Below are 15,061 nucleotides of genomic sequence, written 5' to 3'. Positions count from 1 at the left end.
GAAGGATGAACAAACCCAGGTCAAAATGAAGTAGATTAAAGCTCCCTAGCCTATCAGTAGTGGTATCAGGAGCATGAGTGACTGCTACAATTCTAGGCTGAGCGAGATAGGGAGACCATGTCTAAAAAAAAAAAGATAGCTAACCAGTGTAGTATGGGACTATAGAAAAACAGGCATACTTATATGCTTTCAGTGAAGCTGTGAATTAGTCTAACCTTTGTGGAAATTATGCAAGAAAAGTTACTAAAGGCATTTGTATAGGTTGACCCAGAGATGTCATTACTAGGATACCCTAAGGAGGTCAAAGACAGAAAGGTGAGGGGGGAGGACATAGGTAAAAAATAATCATGCTTAGCATTCATATAGTACTTTAAGTTTTGCAAAACACTTTATAAATATTATTTCATTTGATCTTCACAATAGTCTTGAAACATAGGTGGTATTATTATCCCCATTTAATAGATGTGGAAATCTAGGCTGAGAAAGGTTAAGTGACTTGCCCAGGGTCACACAACTAGGAACTGTCCAAGGTTAGATTTGAACTCAGGTCTTTCTGAGTCCAGGTTACGTGCTCTATACGCTGTACTACTTGGTTGCCTTTTTAAGCTATATAACAGCATGTTTTCTAATAGCAAAAAACCTAGAAATAAAATGTAGCCATCAATTGGGGAATGGTTGAACAAATTGTGTCGTACAAATTTAAATGTTATTGCACCATAAGAAAAAAAAATGTGAGTAATTTAAAGAAAAATAGGAACACTTGTTTGAACTGATTCAAAATAATGTAAGTAAAACCAGGAAAACAATCTATACAATGACTATAATAAAGCAATTAAAAAAATACTAGAATTAAGCCAAATACTGAGTAATTGTAATGACCATTTTTAGCCCTATAGAAGTGAAGAAGAAGGATCTCCCTCCTTTCAGTAGAATGAAGACTACAGGTGTGGAGTGGTGTATATACTGTCAGACAAGATTGTTATGTGGATTAATTTTGCATATAAAAAGAAGAGCTTATGTGGGGGTGGGGAAATATCCAGAAACAATATCTGTGAAAACAAAAAATATCACTAATATTTATTTTTTAAAAGACAGGAAGGCAGACAAGATGAATGGTAGGAAGGTGAGAAGGCAGGAAGGGAAAGAGGGAGGAAAGAAAGAAGGAAGGAAGGAAGGAAGGAAGGAAGGAAGGAAGGAAGGAAGGAAGGAAGGAAGGAAGGAAGGAAGGAAGGAAGGAAGGAAGGAAGGGAGGGAGGGAGGGAGGGAGGGAGGGAGGGAGGGAGGGAAGGAAGGAAGGAAGGAAGGAAGGAAGGAAGGAAGGAAGGAAGGAAGGAAGGAAGGAAGGAAGGAAGGAAGGAAGGAAGGAAGGAAGGAAGGAAGGAAGGAAGGAAGGACTTTAACAAATGTAGATTGTGAACATAAATTCATCCCAGGCATAGTAGTTATCATGAGTGAAAGCAAGTTGCAAAGAGAGAAAATGAATCCTCTAGTTTGACCTGAACACAAAAGCATATGAAAAGAGTAAAAGGCAAATCTCTCCCCAGAGAGACCCTTGAGGGCAAAAACTGTAGCTCTGCAACACACAGCTTTCTCTCCCTAGCACCTAGCTCAAGGCCCTCTGAGCCCAGACATTTGTTGATGTGGATGATATTGTAGCAAGTTCATAGAGAGTTAAAATGATTGGGCAGTACCTTGCTCCCCAAACTCCTTGGAGGATCCATATCTATGTCTCTGACTCAGGAATATTATTCACAGAGAGATATTTCCAAAGCAGGGAGAGTCTTGTCCTTTGACAGCCAACCTGTAGTTAATCTTTTGCCAAATCCTAAATTTCTCTTTGAAAAATGACTTGGAAGAAGAAAGAGTAAGGAAAAGTATATTGGTATGCCAGTACTTTTGTTTAGAAGACACCTTGCGTCTTTAGAGCTACAGAAAAATCCACTCCTTTGGTCCATTATGAACTCAAGTTTAGGGATGACCAGACTCATTTTTCAACCATTAATCTGGAAAGGATATATGGGAAAGGCTAGATCTTCTGAGCTGAGACGGAAATTCAGTCCTAATGGACTCCCAGTGAGGGTTAGAAGGAAAGGAGAAGTAAGAATTCTTCAATGCCTAATAAAATGCATTCATTCCATCAAGGTTTATTTGCTTTTTAAAAATCACACCTGTGCCTGAATGCTAACTGCTCCTTCAGGACGAAGTTTTCAAACAGAAATTGTACTTGTTTCTTTGCACCTGCAAAGAAAAGCAAGTACATTGATGTTTAAGAGTTTGGAGGGGGTGGGGAGGGTTGGGGTTCTATTTTCTTTTACATTTCTGACCTGGACTGCATTTGGACAGGCTTAAATACCAATGAGTACACTTCTCAGAGAATTTCCAAGACAATGACTATAGATTTTCTACCTAACTTTTCTGATTTTCCCCCCAAATCAGCTAAGTTGTTGAAGCTTTTCCAAAGAGAGCATGAATTCTGAGCTCCATGGTGTTCACCACTCAGTCTCCAGACTTTTTTGTTTTTCTAGCCTGGTTTGTAATATGTGTGTGTATATATGTGTGTATGCATGTGTATGTGTGTATACACACATACACATATACATGTACACATACACACATGCATGCATACACACACCTTAAATGTACACTTCTTATTGAGCATACTGTGCCCGGCCTTCTTTACCCTGATCTTATCCACTGTAACTGATCAGATGAGATATTTGTAAAGAGCTCAGCACAGTGCTGGGCACAAAGTAGGCATTATATCAATTCATATTCCCATCCCTTCCCCTCCCCCATTGAATAAGAGTATCCTTCAGAAAGGAAGTGTAAACAGGGAGAGGCTCAGTGAGAACCTCCAAACTTCTAGGCCAAACTCTGCATGAACAAAAAATGCCTTTCCTGAGTCCCATTCCATGGATTCTTTTTCTTTGTGAAAGCTCAACACCAGGAAACAAAGCAAGTTGTACTGATTGGATTTCCCCCTCCCCCTTTCTTTCTAGAAAGTTCAGCAATACACAGTCATCGTTCAGGCCACAGATATGGAAGGAAACCTTAACTACGGCCTCTCAAACACCGCGACAGCCATCATTACGGTGACAGATGTGAATGACAACCCACCCGAATTCACCACGAGCACTGTAAGTACCAATCCATCAGCGCAGTGATGCATGGACGAGCTCTGTGTTTGTTATTCATGGACGCTGGATATGGCTTGTCTCTGTTTCCCTGTTTGGCAGATAGAAGGGACTTGATAGATAACGGTATAACAAAGACTTGGAGCAAGAAAGGAAAATGATTCATGAACCAGCAAAACTCCAGGGCCACCAGTACATCTGCAGCATGGAGGGGAGTAGGAGACTGTGCTGAGGAGACAATCTGATTGGGGCAAGGCAGATCGGACGGTTTGCTAGGATTGGTAGTCAACCTAGTGGCATTTGTCATGCATGAAGGATAGCTGGAGACTCAAGTTGTTCCTGGGATAGAGTAGCTTGGATACTATTTCAGAAACACAAATAGTTTGAGTGGTGATGTTTGGTTTACTGGAGCAATGAGGATTTCACACACAATGTTTATCAACTGTGCATGGCAGTACTGTGCTTGTGCTGGGTCCATGAGTGCACAGGACAGACGGGGGTGGGGTGGGGGGAAAGTAGCTTTGAGCAGTGAAATTTTATACACATATCCTTAAGAAGGTAGCAGCCTCTCCAGTGTTTGTCCTCTAATGGCTGGCTGGCTGGCTGGCTGGCGAAGAAAGACTGCAGGAGACAGATGCCTGCCCTCTGGTTTCTTTAACCTTCAGAGTCTGCTACCTCTAGATCAGGCAGACTGTGTTTTCACTTGTTTCTCTTGCCTCCTACCCTGACCTCTTTCCTGGAACCCGGGGGAGTCAGACTACCAAAAAAGAAAACTTCTTATAGGAGATGTCATGACCAGCAGCCTTTATAATCCACTGGTGATATCAATGTTATCATTTTCCTTTTCCACCTTCTCCTCCTCCTCCCCTCCCCGCCTCTCTTGTGATCTGTCTTTTGGCTTACCTAGCTATAGTATAGCTATCAGCAGGTAGGAGGCAGAGGGAAACTCTCAGCTTTCTCTGGTTCCTGATTTTTAGAAGCTCTGGGAAGTAAGAAAGGTAGGGGTAGAGGACAAAAAAGAGATAGAATGGTCTTTTAGTATTCAGCAAATTTACTTAAGTCTCTGCAGCATGACCACAGTTAATGGAGAGTTAACTATATCAAGGAACAATCAACAAAAGTGGATAAGGATACAGGAAAATGGTCAGTCAGTCGACAAATATTTAAGTGCCTACTACGTGCCCAACAGTGTGCTAATTATTTCTGGGTAGGCCACAAGAAAGTCCAATATCTACATCTGACTTGTTAGTTGTGTGACCTTAGAAAAATCTCTTCAGTTTTCTCAGTTTCAATTGCCCTTCTGTAAAAGCAGGATTGTAACCTAAGGGCTCTCTAAGAGTTAACGATCTATGGTCCCATGACTAACACCTCTATGCAGAGCAAGTCAAAGTTTTGGATCAGAGACTGAGAACTAGAATCAATCATTCAACTCACAAGCATTTCTTTTTTTGTGTGTGTGTGTGGGGCAATGGGGGTTAAGTGACTTGCCCAGGGTCACACAGCCAATGAGTGTCAAGTGTCTGAGGCTGGATTTGAACTCAGGAACTCCTGAATCCAAGGCTGGTGCTTTATCCACTGCGCCACCTAGCTGCCCCCTCACAAGCATTTCTTAAGTGCTTACTACATGCTTGACACTGGAGATACAAAGACAAAAATGAACCAGCCCCTTCCCCTAAGGAGCTTACATTCTACAAGGAGTCCTTGTCCAACCCTGTCATTTTACTGTGGAGGGGAAACTGTGTCTCAAAAAAGTTCAATCAGAGATTTTGAGCTGGAAGAAGGCTATCTATGCAAAACACCTCATTTTATAGATGAGGCCACTGAGGCCTAGACGGGTGTTGCAATTTGCCCAAGGTCACAGGGGTAGTAAATGACAGGATTTTTATCTGAAACCAGGTCTTCTGACTCCAAAAACCAGTATTTTTTTCGTTATACCATGTAATTAACCCAAGGTCACATAGGTGATAAAGGGAATATCCAGCATTCAAACCAATATTCTCTGATTCAAGAGCCAGAGATCCATCCATTTCAACAAGTATTGCTTAGGCACCTTCCATGTGCCTGCACTAGAGGCACTGTGGGAGAGACAAAAATGATCAGAGAATCAGATATTTAGAGCTTGAAGATATCTTAGAGGTCATCTGATCTGGCCTCTTCCTCTTACAAATGTTGAAGCTGAGGGCCAATGAGGTCAAGTATGCAAGGTCATGTAGGTTATAATTGGCCACACTAGGATTTGAAAATAGATCTTCTCACTCCAAACCCAGGTCACTCTCCCATGCTGCCTCTGAGTAAGACATGGTCCCTGCCCTCAAAGAGTTACAATCTAGGTAACTGCAGAGGAAAAAGGACGGGTTCAGAGGAGGGAAATTGCTTCCTCTAGGGGGAGGAGGGAAGTTAGGGAAGGTTGGGGTGGGGTTGTGTTCTTTTATAAAGGAAAAGAGGCCATTAAAGAAGATACCCAAAAGATGTTCATATAGAGTTCCTACAGACATATTTTAGGCAACCATTAAGTGTAGTAAGAAGACCATCTACACTGAAGCACTCAGTGCCCCAAGTTATCAAACTCTAGTGGCATTACTAATATCCCAAACCACCACAGGCCATTTTCTGTAAGATAACTTGGAAGGAGTACTGGACAGGAAGTCAGGAGACTGGGACTTAAGTCCTGGCTCTATCAGTAGCTATATGACTTCAGACAACTCAGATTAACTTTCTATGGGCTCTCTATGAAATTTGCCAATGTCAGAGAATAGGGTAGGGGACAAGATCAGAGGAGAATTGAATTTATCTCCCTGAGTCCAAATTTGGTCTCAAACACTTACTAACTGTATGACTCTGGGCAAGTCACTTAACTCTGCTTACCTTAGTTTTCTCATCTATAAAATGAGCTGGAGTAAGAAATAGGAAGCCACTCCAGCGTCTTTGCCAAGAAACCCTAAATGGGGTCATGGAAAGTCAGATGTGTCTGAAACAACTGACCAACAACAACAGTAGTAATGGTAGTGGTGGCAGTAGTCAGTAGTGGTAGTCGTAGTCGTAGTAATGATAATTCACATTTCAATAGTTTACATAATGCTTTTCTCTTGATAGCCCTGTGAGTGGGGTAGCAAAAATATTATTATTCCCATTTTACAGATGAATAAACTGAGGTTCAGAGAGATAAGGATTGTTTTCCAAGGTCAAATAGTATTCTCCCTCCTTATCTCTTCATCCTGGTTACCCTGTCTTCCTTCAAGTCCCAACTAAAGTCTGATTTTATATAGGAAGCCTTTCCTAGCCCCTCTTACTTCTAGTACCTTCTCTCTATTATTTCCTATTGATCCTGTATGTTGTTTGTTTGTACATATGTGTTTACTTTTTGTCCCCCCCCCCATAAATTATGAGTTCCTTGAGGACAGGGACTATCTTTTTCCTCTTTGTATCAGCAGTGCTTAGCACAGTGCCCAGCACATAGTAGGTGCTTAATAGATGTTTATTGACTGACTGACTAGTAAACCTAGGAGCTGGGACTTGACCTAGTTTTTTTCATCTAAATCCAGCTTCTTTCTTTATTTTCTTTTTTTCATTACTCCACATTTCCTTGGAACTTTTAATCTCTATTTCAGGGGGTTTCCCAAACAAAAACATTAGGTTCTACCTGTGATGTGTGGAAAATATGTCCTACACAGAATATGGAAGCTGTATGTGACTTGTTGTAGTAGACAAATATACCATTGAAGTTCCAGGTGTGAACCCTTCCCTGGATACCTTGTGACAACCACCGGCTTCTGATAGCGTTTGAGTGAAAAAGGGATGCCATCTAGTGGAAAAATTCTGAATCATCCCGTTGTAGAACCCTGAGATTCCTCTAGAGTTAGCCTAATACCAGACCCCACAAAATAGTGACAACCTGAGGGGATTGTCCATCTTGGCCCCAGCACCTGAGACTTTCATGAGTGAGAGGAGGAGAGGCAGATGGAGACCAGCATTTTACATAAGGCTGGCTCTGAGAAGCTTATCAGTCTGAGCTTGAGTCAGACCCATGAAAGTGGAATAAGCCAGAGAATCAAGTTAAATGGTTTGGAAAATGTTGATCTTCCCCCACTTCAAGACCTGTTTTTTATTTGCCTTTCTTCTAATAGGGAAAAAGCAGGAAAAGGCAAGAAGGGTTGACTCCTTGAAGCTGAGACCCCTGAGGACATAACTTAAATGGTGAGGGATTTACAGGGCTATTATTCTGGGGCCTTCTGGAAGTGACCCCTCTAATTTATTCCAGGGGGCAACAGAATCTCATCTCAGGCAGGTATAGAAATCCCATCTGGGCCGTTTCCCCATGACTGGCACAGGTAAAAAGTTTCCGCTTGTTAATTCACTTTAAATAATGAGACAGAGCTGAACAAGAGTTCTGCACTTTCTACTTCTTGGCCTCCTTGGGGCCTGAAATGCATTTTTATGCCCTGGGAAATGGCCCAGAAAAAAAAATAAAAAAACAAACTGGCACTGCACTGAAACTCATTGAGTTTTTGAGGTTAAAATGTTATGATTCCAGAACAAATGCCACTGCATGGAATCAAAACATGCCATCTGCATTCAAAAACCCACATTTCAGATACAAAAGCAAAACAGCCATTCAGCTCATTGTGAAAGGGGGCTACACTTGGAAAGTGGCCAGGACAGCAGGAGAGGAAATGAGGATTTTCTTCCCTAGTGAAGCACACCAGCTCATCCCCTTCAGGGGTTCTTAATTCCTTGTCATTCAAAGGGAGAATTCTCTGGGCTCCCTGCAGATAGCCCTCACCCCTCCCATCCCCAAGTCTTGGTCCTTGCTGACTTTCCTGGATTCCACTGTCAGGCTTCTCACCCCCAAGGAGAATGTTCTAGCCCAGCAGGAAGTAAGAAGGGAAGATTATAGCAGGCCAGAGAGGATGGGAGATTGTTGTTGGTAAGGAAGAAATGGATTTCCTTTTACTTCTGAGATGACAGGACCGTCTCTAGGGCAATGATGGCTTTTCAGTCACTTTAGTGATCACACCCAAGCAGGTTTTCATCAGTTTGGCTTTGGCAGGGGAAGAAGATAAGGAGGGGGGATAAAGGAGAAATTAAAGAGGATAAAATCAGAAAGAGATGCTGAGAAGTACTAAGCCTGAGCAAGAAATCTAGGAGACAAGATAGTGATGGCTCTTTCTGACTCCAACCCTCTTTTTATTCCAATAAAATTTTATTGACGTAATTTGTTTTTATAACATCTATTATTTCCCAATGGATCCCTACCCCCTCCTTCTCTGAGAATCCAACTTCTATGTTGTTGTTTTTGTGGGGCAATTGGGGTTAAATGACTTGCCCAGGGTCACACAGCTAGTAAGTGTCAAGTGTCTGAGGCCGGATTTGAACTCAGGTCCTCCTGAATCCAGGGCTGGTGCTTTATCCACTGTGCCACCTAGCTGCCCCCGAATCCAACTTTTATAATAAAAGTATAAAAGGGGGAAGGGGAAGTCAAACAGAATTAGTAAACATATTCCTTTTCAGTTTAATTCAATTCAACAAACATTTATTAAGTGGCTCCTATATTCCAGGCACTGTGCTAAGTACTGAGATACAAAAAAAGACAGTCCTTGTCCTCTAGGAGCTTACAATCTAATAGAAGTGGAAAATAATATGTAAAAGGAAGTTGAAAAGGTGGGGGCCACTGAGGGTGTGTTAAAACCAAGCAGAATTCCTGATGGAAAATGGACAGTTACCAGGAAAGATCTGAGCCCTCTATAAAAGAAGGCTTTGGCAGGAGTTTATTGGCCCACCCTCGAGCCCTCTAATCAGAGGGGAGAGGCCTTGAATAGCAAAAGGTGAGTCAATCTGCAAGGTGATGAAATTTCAGGTGATCCGTTTATCCTAGGGAAGGCATGATGTTTCTTGAAATAGAAGGTGAACAGAGCCACTGATGGAAAAGGGGGAAAATCACAGTTACTCTTTGGGATGACAATTAAGATTCCGCAGCATTCAGTTTTGATCACTTTGTTGCTATTATTCTTCCATTTATATTATTGTAGCCATTGTATATATTGTTTTGCAGGTTCTGCCTACTTCACTTTGCATCTATTCATATAAATTTTACCATGCTTCCCTCTATTCATCATATTCATAATTTCTTACAGTGTAGTAATATTCCACTGCATTCATATGCTGGAACTTGTTTGACTATTCCCCAATCTATGAGTACTCATTTTGTCTCTAGTTTTTTTATCACTACCAAAAAAATTTTTAAATGCCTGGCACTGCTTCATGTTGAGACTTCATTTGAATCACTAATTTTAGAAATCACTAGTTGGGGCAGTAGATAGATCAGTTCAAATCTTGTGTGAACCTGGGCAATTTACTTGACCTCTATCTGCCTCCATTTCCTCAATTGTTAAATGGGCGTCATAATAGTGCCTACCTCACAATGTCATTTTGAGGATCAAGTGAGATAATATTTGTAAAATACTTAATACAGTGCCTGGCACATTATTGATTAATAAATGCTAGCTCCCTCTCCCTCCCTCCCCATCTGTAATGTGAGGTGAATAATGCTTTGCCTAAAAATAATGATTGAAATGATCCAGTTACTTATGGGTGGGGAGGACCTGATAAGTAAATCAAAGTTGCCAAAATGATGGGGAAAATCACTTGTTTGCTGAGTGGCTACATAGGTATAATGAAGGGGAAAATAGGAGGCATAGATGGATCACATTCTGGAGAACAGAAAAATCAGGGTTTACTTTTGTTCTTACTGAAGGATAAGCACCTGATAGACTGCTGTCAGTCTTGTTTAATGTGGGAGGACAGGGAATATACAGTCATGTCCTGAATATACATTTTGCTCTATTAAATGGGTAATACTGGATACTGTTAACTTCCTATTGAAAATATTAGGATGTTTCAAAGAACTCATGATGGAAAATGTTCTCCACATGCAGAAAAAAGAACTGTGGATTCTGATTGTAGATTGAAACATACTGTTTCTACTTTTTGGTTGTATTTTTTTTCTTTATTGAGATTTTCCCCTTGTGTTCTGATTCTTCTTTCACAACATGACTAACACAGAAATATATTTAATGTGATTGTACATATGCAACCTATCAGATTGCTAGCTGTCTTAGGGAGTGGGGAGGGAGGGAGAAAAAATTTGGAACTAAAAATCTTATGGAAACAAATGTTGAAAACTAACTTTACATGTAACTGGAAAATAATTAAATACTTTTATGATAAAAAAGAAAATATTAGGATGACTTACAGTTATAGGACTAGGACTTTGTGACTAACTGTGTGACCTTGAATGATTCAATTTAATTCAACAAATATGTATTGAATACCTACTATGTGCCAAGCTACATACTAGGTGTTGAAAATGCAAAGATAAAAATGAAGAGTCTCCAACCCGAAGGAGTTCCCATTCTACCAGGGACGGTGGAAAGGCAATGAAACCTGTGCACAAGTAAACACAAAGTAGAAATAGAGTGATGGGCATTTTTAAGAGAGGATGTTAACAAGGCGGGGAGAGGGAATAAAGGATCAGGAAAGGTAGGAGATGGCATCTGAGCTATGCTTCAAAGAAAAGCTTTTTTTGAAGAAAAACTGGTACAGAATATCAGCTCTCTCTATTGGTTAGTCTTACAGAACTGAATTTTTCTCCTCGTTTTTATTCTTTGCTATGGAGAATATCTTTCTTGGAAGGATGACAAAATAGTTGAAATTAATGTGATATGATATATGATTTATAATTTTATGCAAAAAATGAAGCAAGCTAGAGATTCTAAGAGGCAGAGGAGTAAGGATTCAATTCCAGACTTGATGCACATCAGAGGTGAGATATCGATCAGATATGCCAGACTGACCCCACTATTGCTTATGAAAAACTCAAGCCTCATTGGCTCCACTATTGCTCCAGGAAGTGAACTTCTCTAGACTATCCTAACATAAGGAGCAGCTAGTATGGGAGGGTTGGGGGGAAGGGGATGTGGAATGTGCTAGAGGCTGGCTTCCTTGCTGTCCTAGTAGAGGATATGAGTTATATTAGCAAAACTCAATTCGTTGGTTTGACTAGACTGGAAACTATATAAAGAGAGGTTATATGAAATAAGACTAGAAACCTAGGTGATTGCCAGGAGGGTTTTAGATGCCAAGCTAATATCCTGAAAAAAAAAAATAGGAAGCCATTGAAAACTGAAGGGATGATGGTATTATCAGACCTTCATTTTAGTGGTATCACTTTGTCAGCTATATGGAGACTGGACTGAAGAAGGAAGAGACTAGAGGCAAAGAAAAGAAACTGAAGCAAGTCACAAACTCTCTGGTCTATCTCCTAATTGATAAAATAAAGATATTGAATTAGATGATTTCTTAAGTGCCTTCCAATTCTAGAATGCTCTCATCTATGGTCCCACCACATATTAAAATCACTTCAAGCACTTATAGAGGTTAAAATTTGTTTTCCTCCCCCAAGAAGATATGGTGGCATATTCATACATAGGAAAAATCATCTACAAGACATTCCATATCCTACCTCCTTACCTTTGCATGATACACCCATGGCTGCTGGTGGCCTCACCTCTGCCTCTTAAAATCTTTGAGTTATGGGGGTAGCTAGGTGGCACGGTGGATAAGGTACCGGCCCTGGATTCAGGAGTACCTGGGTTCAAATCCAGCCTCAGACACTTGACACTTACTAGCTGTGTGACCCTGAGCAAGTCACTTAACCCCCATGGCCCCGCAAAAAAAAAAAAAAAAAACCTTTGACTTACTTCATTTTTTGTGTTTTGTGTGCATGTATGCACAATTTTTGTGTGTGTGTATATATATATATATACATGCATAAATATATACATACATATATGTGTATACACCCATACACGTGTGTATATTTATATATTTATTCATTTATTTTTGGTCATATTAGGAGAAAAAGAAACAGTTTCTCTTAAGCTCCACACCTTCCCAAAACCTATAAATAAATGAAAAGGGAATAATTTACCCAAATAATTTTGTTTGCAAGAGTTCTGTGAGGCAATGAGCTTTCTCTCCCCAAATCAGGAAGAATGGTGAATAACCATCCCCTAACAGCCCTTTGTTTGTTGTGCTATTTATTGTTGTGTTCTGATTAGCTCCTACCTCAACCCACAGAAAATTTGGACTAAGAAATATCAGAAATTCAAGTTTTGGAAGCACTCTGCCTGGTAAAATGCTAGCTAGTACAGCTTTTCCTATATGCACAGGGAATGAAATTATCCCCCTCACCTGTCCCAGTTAGCCTCAGTCCAGATCCCCATCTCATATGCATAAAATAAGACACCCAGAGAAAAAGCAGTGCCGTCTTTTGAAGGGTAAGAGGATAATATGTAATGCACTTCTCAGGTCTAGCTTTAATAGAGCATTGCACATTGATATGGGCCAAGAGAGGATTTATAAGAGCAGTCTTATTACAATCAGACATGAAAGGCAAATAGGAGTGGAGGGATGTGAGATGGATAGGAATTTCATTCTAGGCAGGGAGATTATTTGATTTGACTCAAGTATTCATTTTCCCCATGATTAGGTCACATGTCAGCATCTTGTAATTATAGAGGACGCTGTAAATAACTGTGGGCCAGCTTATGTTGCTACCTTCTTCCCCAGAGACACTTCACAGGTATTTGACTGCTCCTAGACAATGCACAGTAAGGGACAGGGACACTAAGGTTCTGGGGGAGGGGGAGAGCAGCACAGGAAGCACAAGGAGAGCCACGTCAACACGCACACATATTGAGTCTATTTTTATCATGTTTAATCAAGAACAATCAGCCACAGCTAAAAAAAATGCAGAAGAATTTGCATGATCAGATTCCTATTCTTAAATGTTAATTAAAAGTTATTTTAACTTGGCTGTGGTTAGTTCAGTAGCCACTCTATTGAAAACATGTTGCATCCTGGGGAGACTAAGTACTACCCAGTGGATGTTTTGGAGAACTTCCTCCAAACTCCAAATGATCAGGTCATGCAACTCTGAACATAGAGCCAGTCATGGAAAGTGATCCTTGAGGTCATCTAGTCATACAGTCAGAGTCTCAGAATCTGGGAGTGGCCTTGAAGGACCTCTAGTCCAACTTATACCTGAATAGAAATCTCCTCTATCATAGCCCTAACATGTTAACATCCATCTTCCGCTTGAAGATCTCCAGTAATTGAGATGTTGGGTCATTTCTGTTGTGTCCAACTCTTCATGACCACATTTGGTCATGATAATCTTTGGCAAAGATACTGGAGTGGTTTGCCATTTCCTTTTCCAGTACATATCACAGATGAGGAAATGGATGTAAGCAGGGTTACATGACTTGCCAGGAGTCACACACAGCTAGTAAGTGTCCATAGTCAGATTTGAACTCATGAAGATGAGTCTTCCTGATTCCAAGCCCAGTGTTCTATCCACCAAGCTAACTAGCTGCCTCAGTTATGGAGAAATCACTACTTTCAAAAGTAGCCTACATCACTTTAGGACAGCTCTTACTGATAGGAAGATTTTCCTTGCATAAAAGGAAATCTGTCTCTCTGCAGTTTCCACCAATTGCTTCTACCCATTTGTCCCCTCTGGGGCCAAACAGAACCACATGCACTAAATGCCTACTCTGTGCAAAGCACTGTACTAAGTGTTGGCAATACAAAGGCACATAAGGCATTGGATAGAGGCACAGGGTATAGAACATTGGATCTGGAGTCAGGAAGACTTGAGTTCAAATTCAGCCTCAGACATTTACTAGCTATGTGACTTTGGGCACTTACCTTCTATTTGCCTCAGTTTCCTCAACTATAAAATGGACATAATAATTGCTCCTTACCTCCTAGGGTTGCTATGAAAATAAAAATGGGGAAATATTTGTAAAGGGCCTAGCACAGTCCCTGGTATGTAGTAGGTATTATATAAGTGCTAGTATTACTATAAAAAAAGAAAAAGCAATCAGTTCTTGCTCTCAAGGAGCTCACAGTCCAATGGGGGAAACAATATGGCAACAACTATGTACAAACAAAACATGTCCAAATTAGTTGATGATAATCTTAGAGAGAAGGCTTCAGTTTTAAAAGGGATTGGAGGGGCAGCTAGATGGCGCAGTGGATGGAGCACCGGCCCTGGATTCAGAAGTACCTGAGTTCAAATCCGGCCTCAGACACTTAACACTTACTAGCTGTGTGACCCTGGGCAAGTCACTTAACCCCAATTGCCCCTCAAAAAAAAACAAAAACAAAACAAAACAAAAAAAGGGATTGGAAAGAAGAGCTCCAGGAGAGGTTGTGGGTTTACTTTTTTTTTCTTTTTTTTTGTGAGGCAATTGGGGTTAAGTGACTTGCCCAGGGTCACACAGCTAGTAAGTGTAAAGTGTCTGAAGCTGGATTTGAACTCAGGTGCTCCTGACTCCAGGGCCGGTGCTCTATCCACTGTGCCACCTAGCTGCCCCAAGGTTGGGGTTTTTGATGAGACTTGAAGGAAGCCAGGAGGCAAAGATGAGGAAAGAGAGTCCCAGGAATAGAATTACTAAAAGGCCCATATGATGGTCCTTCAGATGCTTAAAGATAGTAATCATATCCTACCTGTCTTCTCCAAGTGAAACATTCTCAGTTTCTTCAACCAGTCCTTGCATAGCATGGTTTCTAGTGCCCACATCAATCTATTGACTTCCCCTGGAGATGTTCCAGTCTTTCTGAAAATGATTTCTAAAATGTAGATCATAAGTTGACTGCTATGCTCCAGATGGGCTCTGACCAGACCAGAGGATAGTAGAAGTGTCACCTAATTTTTACGAGTGAGGAAACTGAGGCCCAGGGGAGACTTATTTGTCCAAAATTGCACAGCTACTAAACCAGGACTAAAAGCCAAACCCCCATACTCCTAATCCACTGATTGAAAACTGTTTCATTTTGTTTAGGTTTAGAGATGAGAGCATTTT

The 15,061-nt window shown here is 40.8% G+C and overlaps 1 protein-coding gene across 2 annotated transcripts in view; it reads left to right on the top strand.

Annotated features, from left to right (window-relative positions):
- The window catches only part of CDH4 (cadherin 4), a 1,225,586-nt gene that overhangs the window by 1,122,357 nt on the left and 88,168 nt on the right, over window positions 1–15,061 (top strand). For both annotated transcript variants that reach the window (XM_043984728.1, XM_043984729.1), the window contains exon 8: window positions 3,000–3,137. In XM_043984728.1, the coding sequence (XP_043840663.1) occupies window positions 3,000–3,137 (138 nt within the window). The remainder of the gene's footprint in view (window positions 1–2,999; window positions 3,138–15,061) is intronic.

This window comes from Dromiciops gliroides, chromosome 2 (genome assembly GCF_019393635.1).
Source record: "Dromiciops gliroides isolate mDroGli1 chromosome 2, mDroGli1.pri, whole genome shotgun sequence".
NCBI lineage: Eukaryota > Metazoa > Chordata > Mammalia > Microbiotheria > Microbiotheriidae > Dromiciops > Dromiciops gliroides.
The sequence above is the reverse complement of the archived record's forward strand: the minus strand, read 5'-3'. Positions and strand labels throughout refer to the sequence as shown.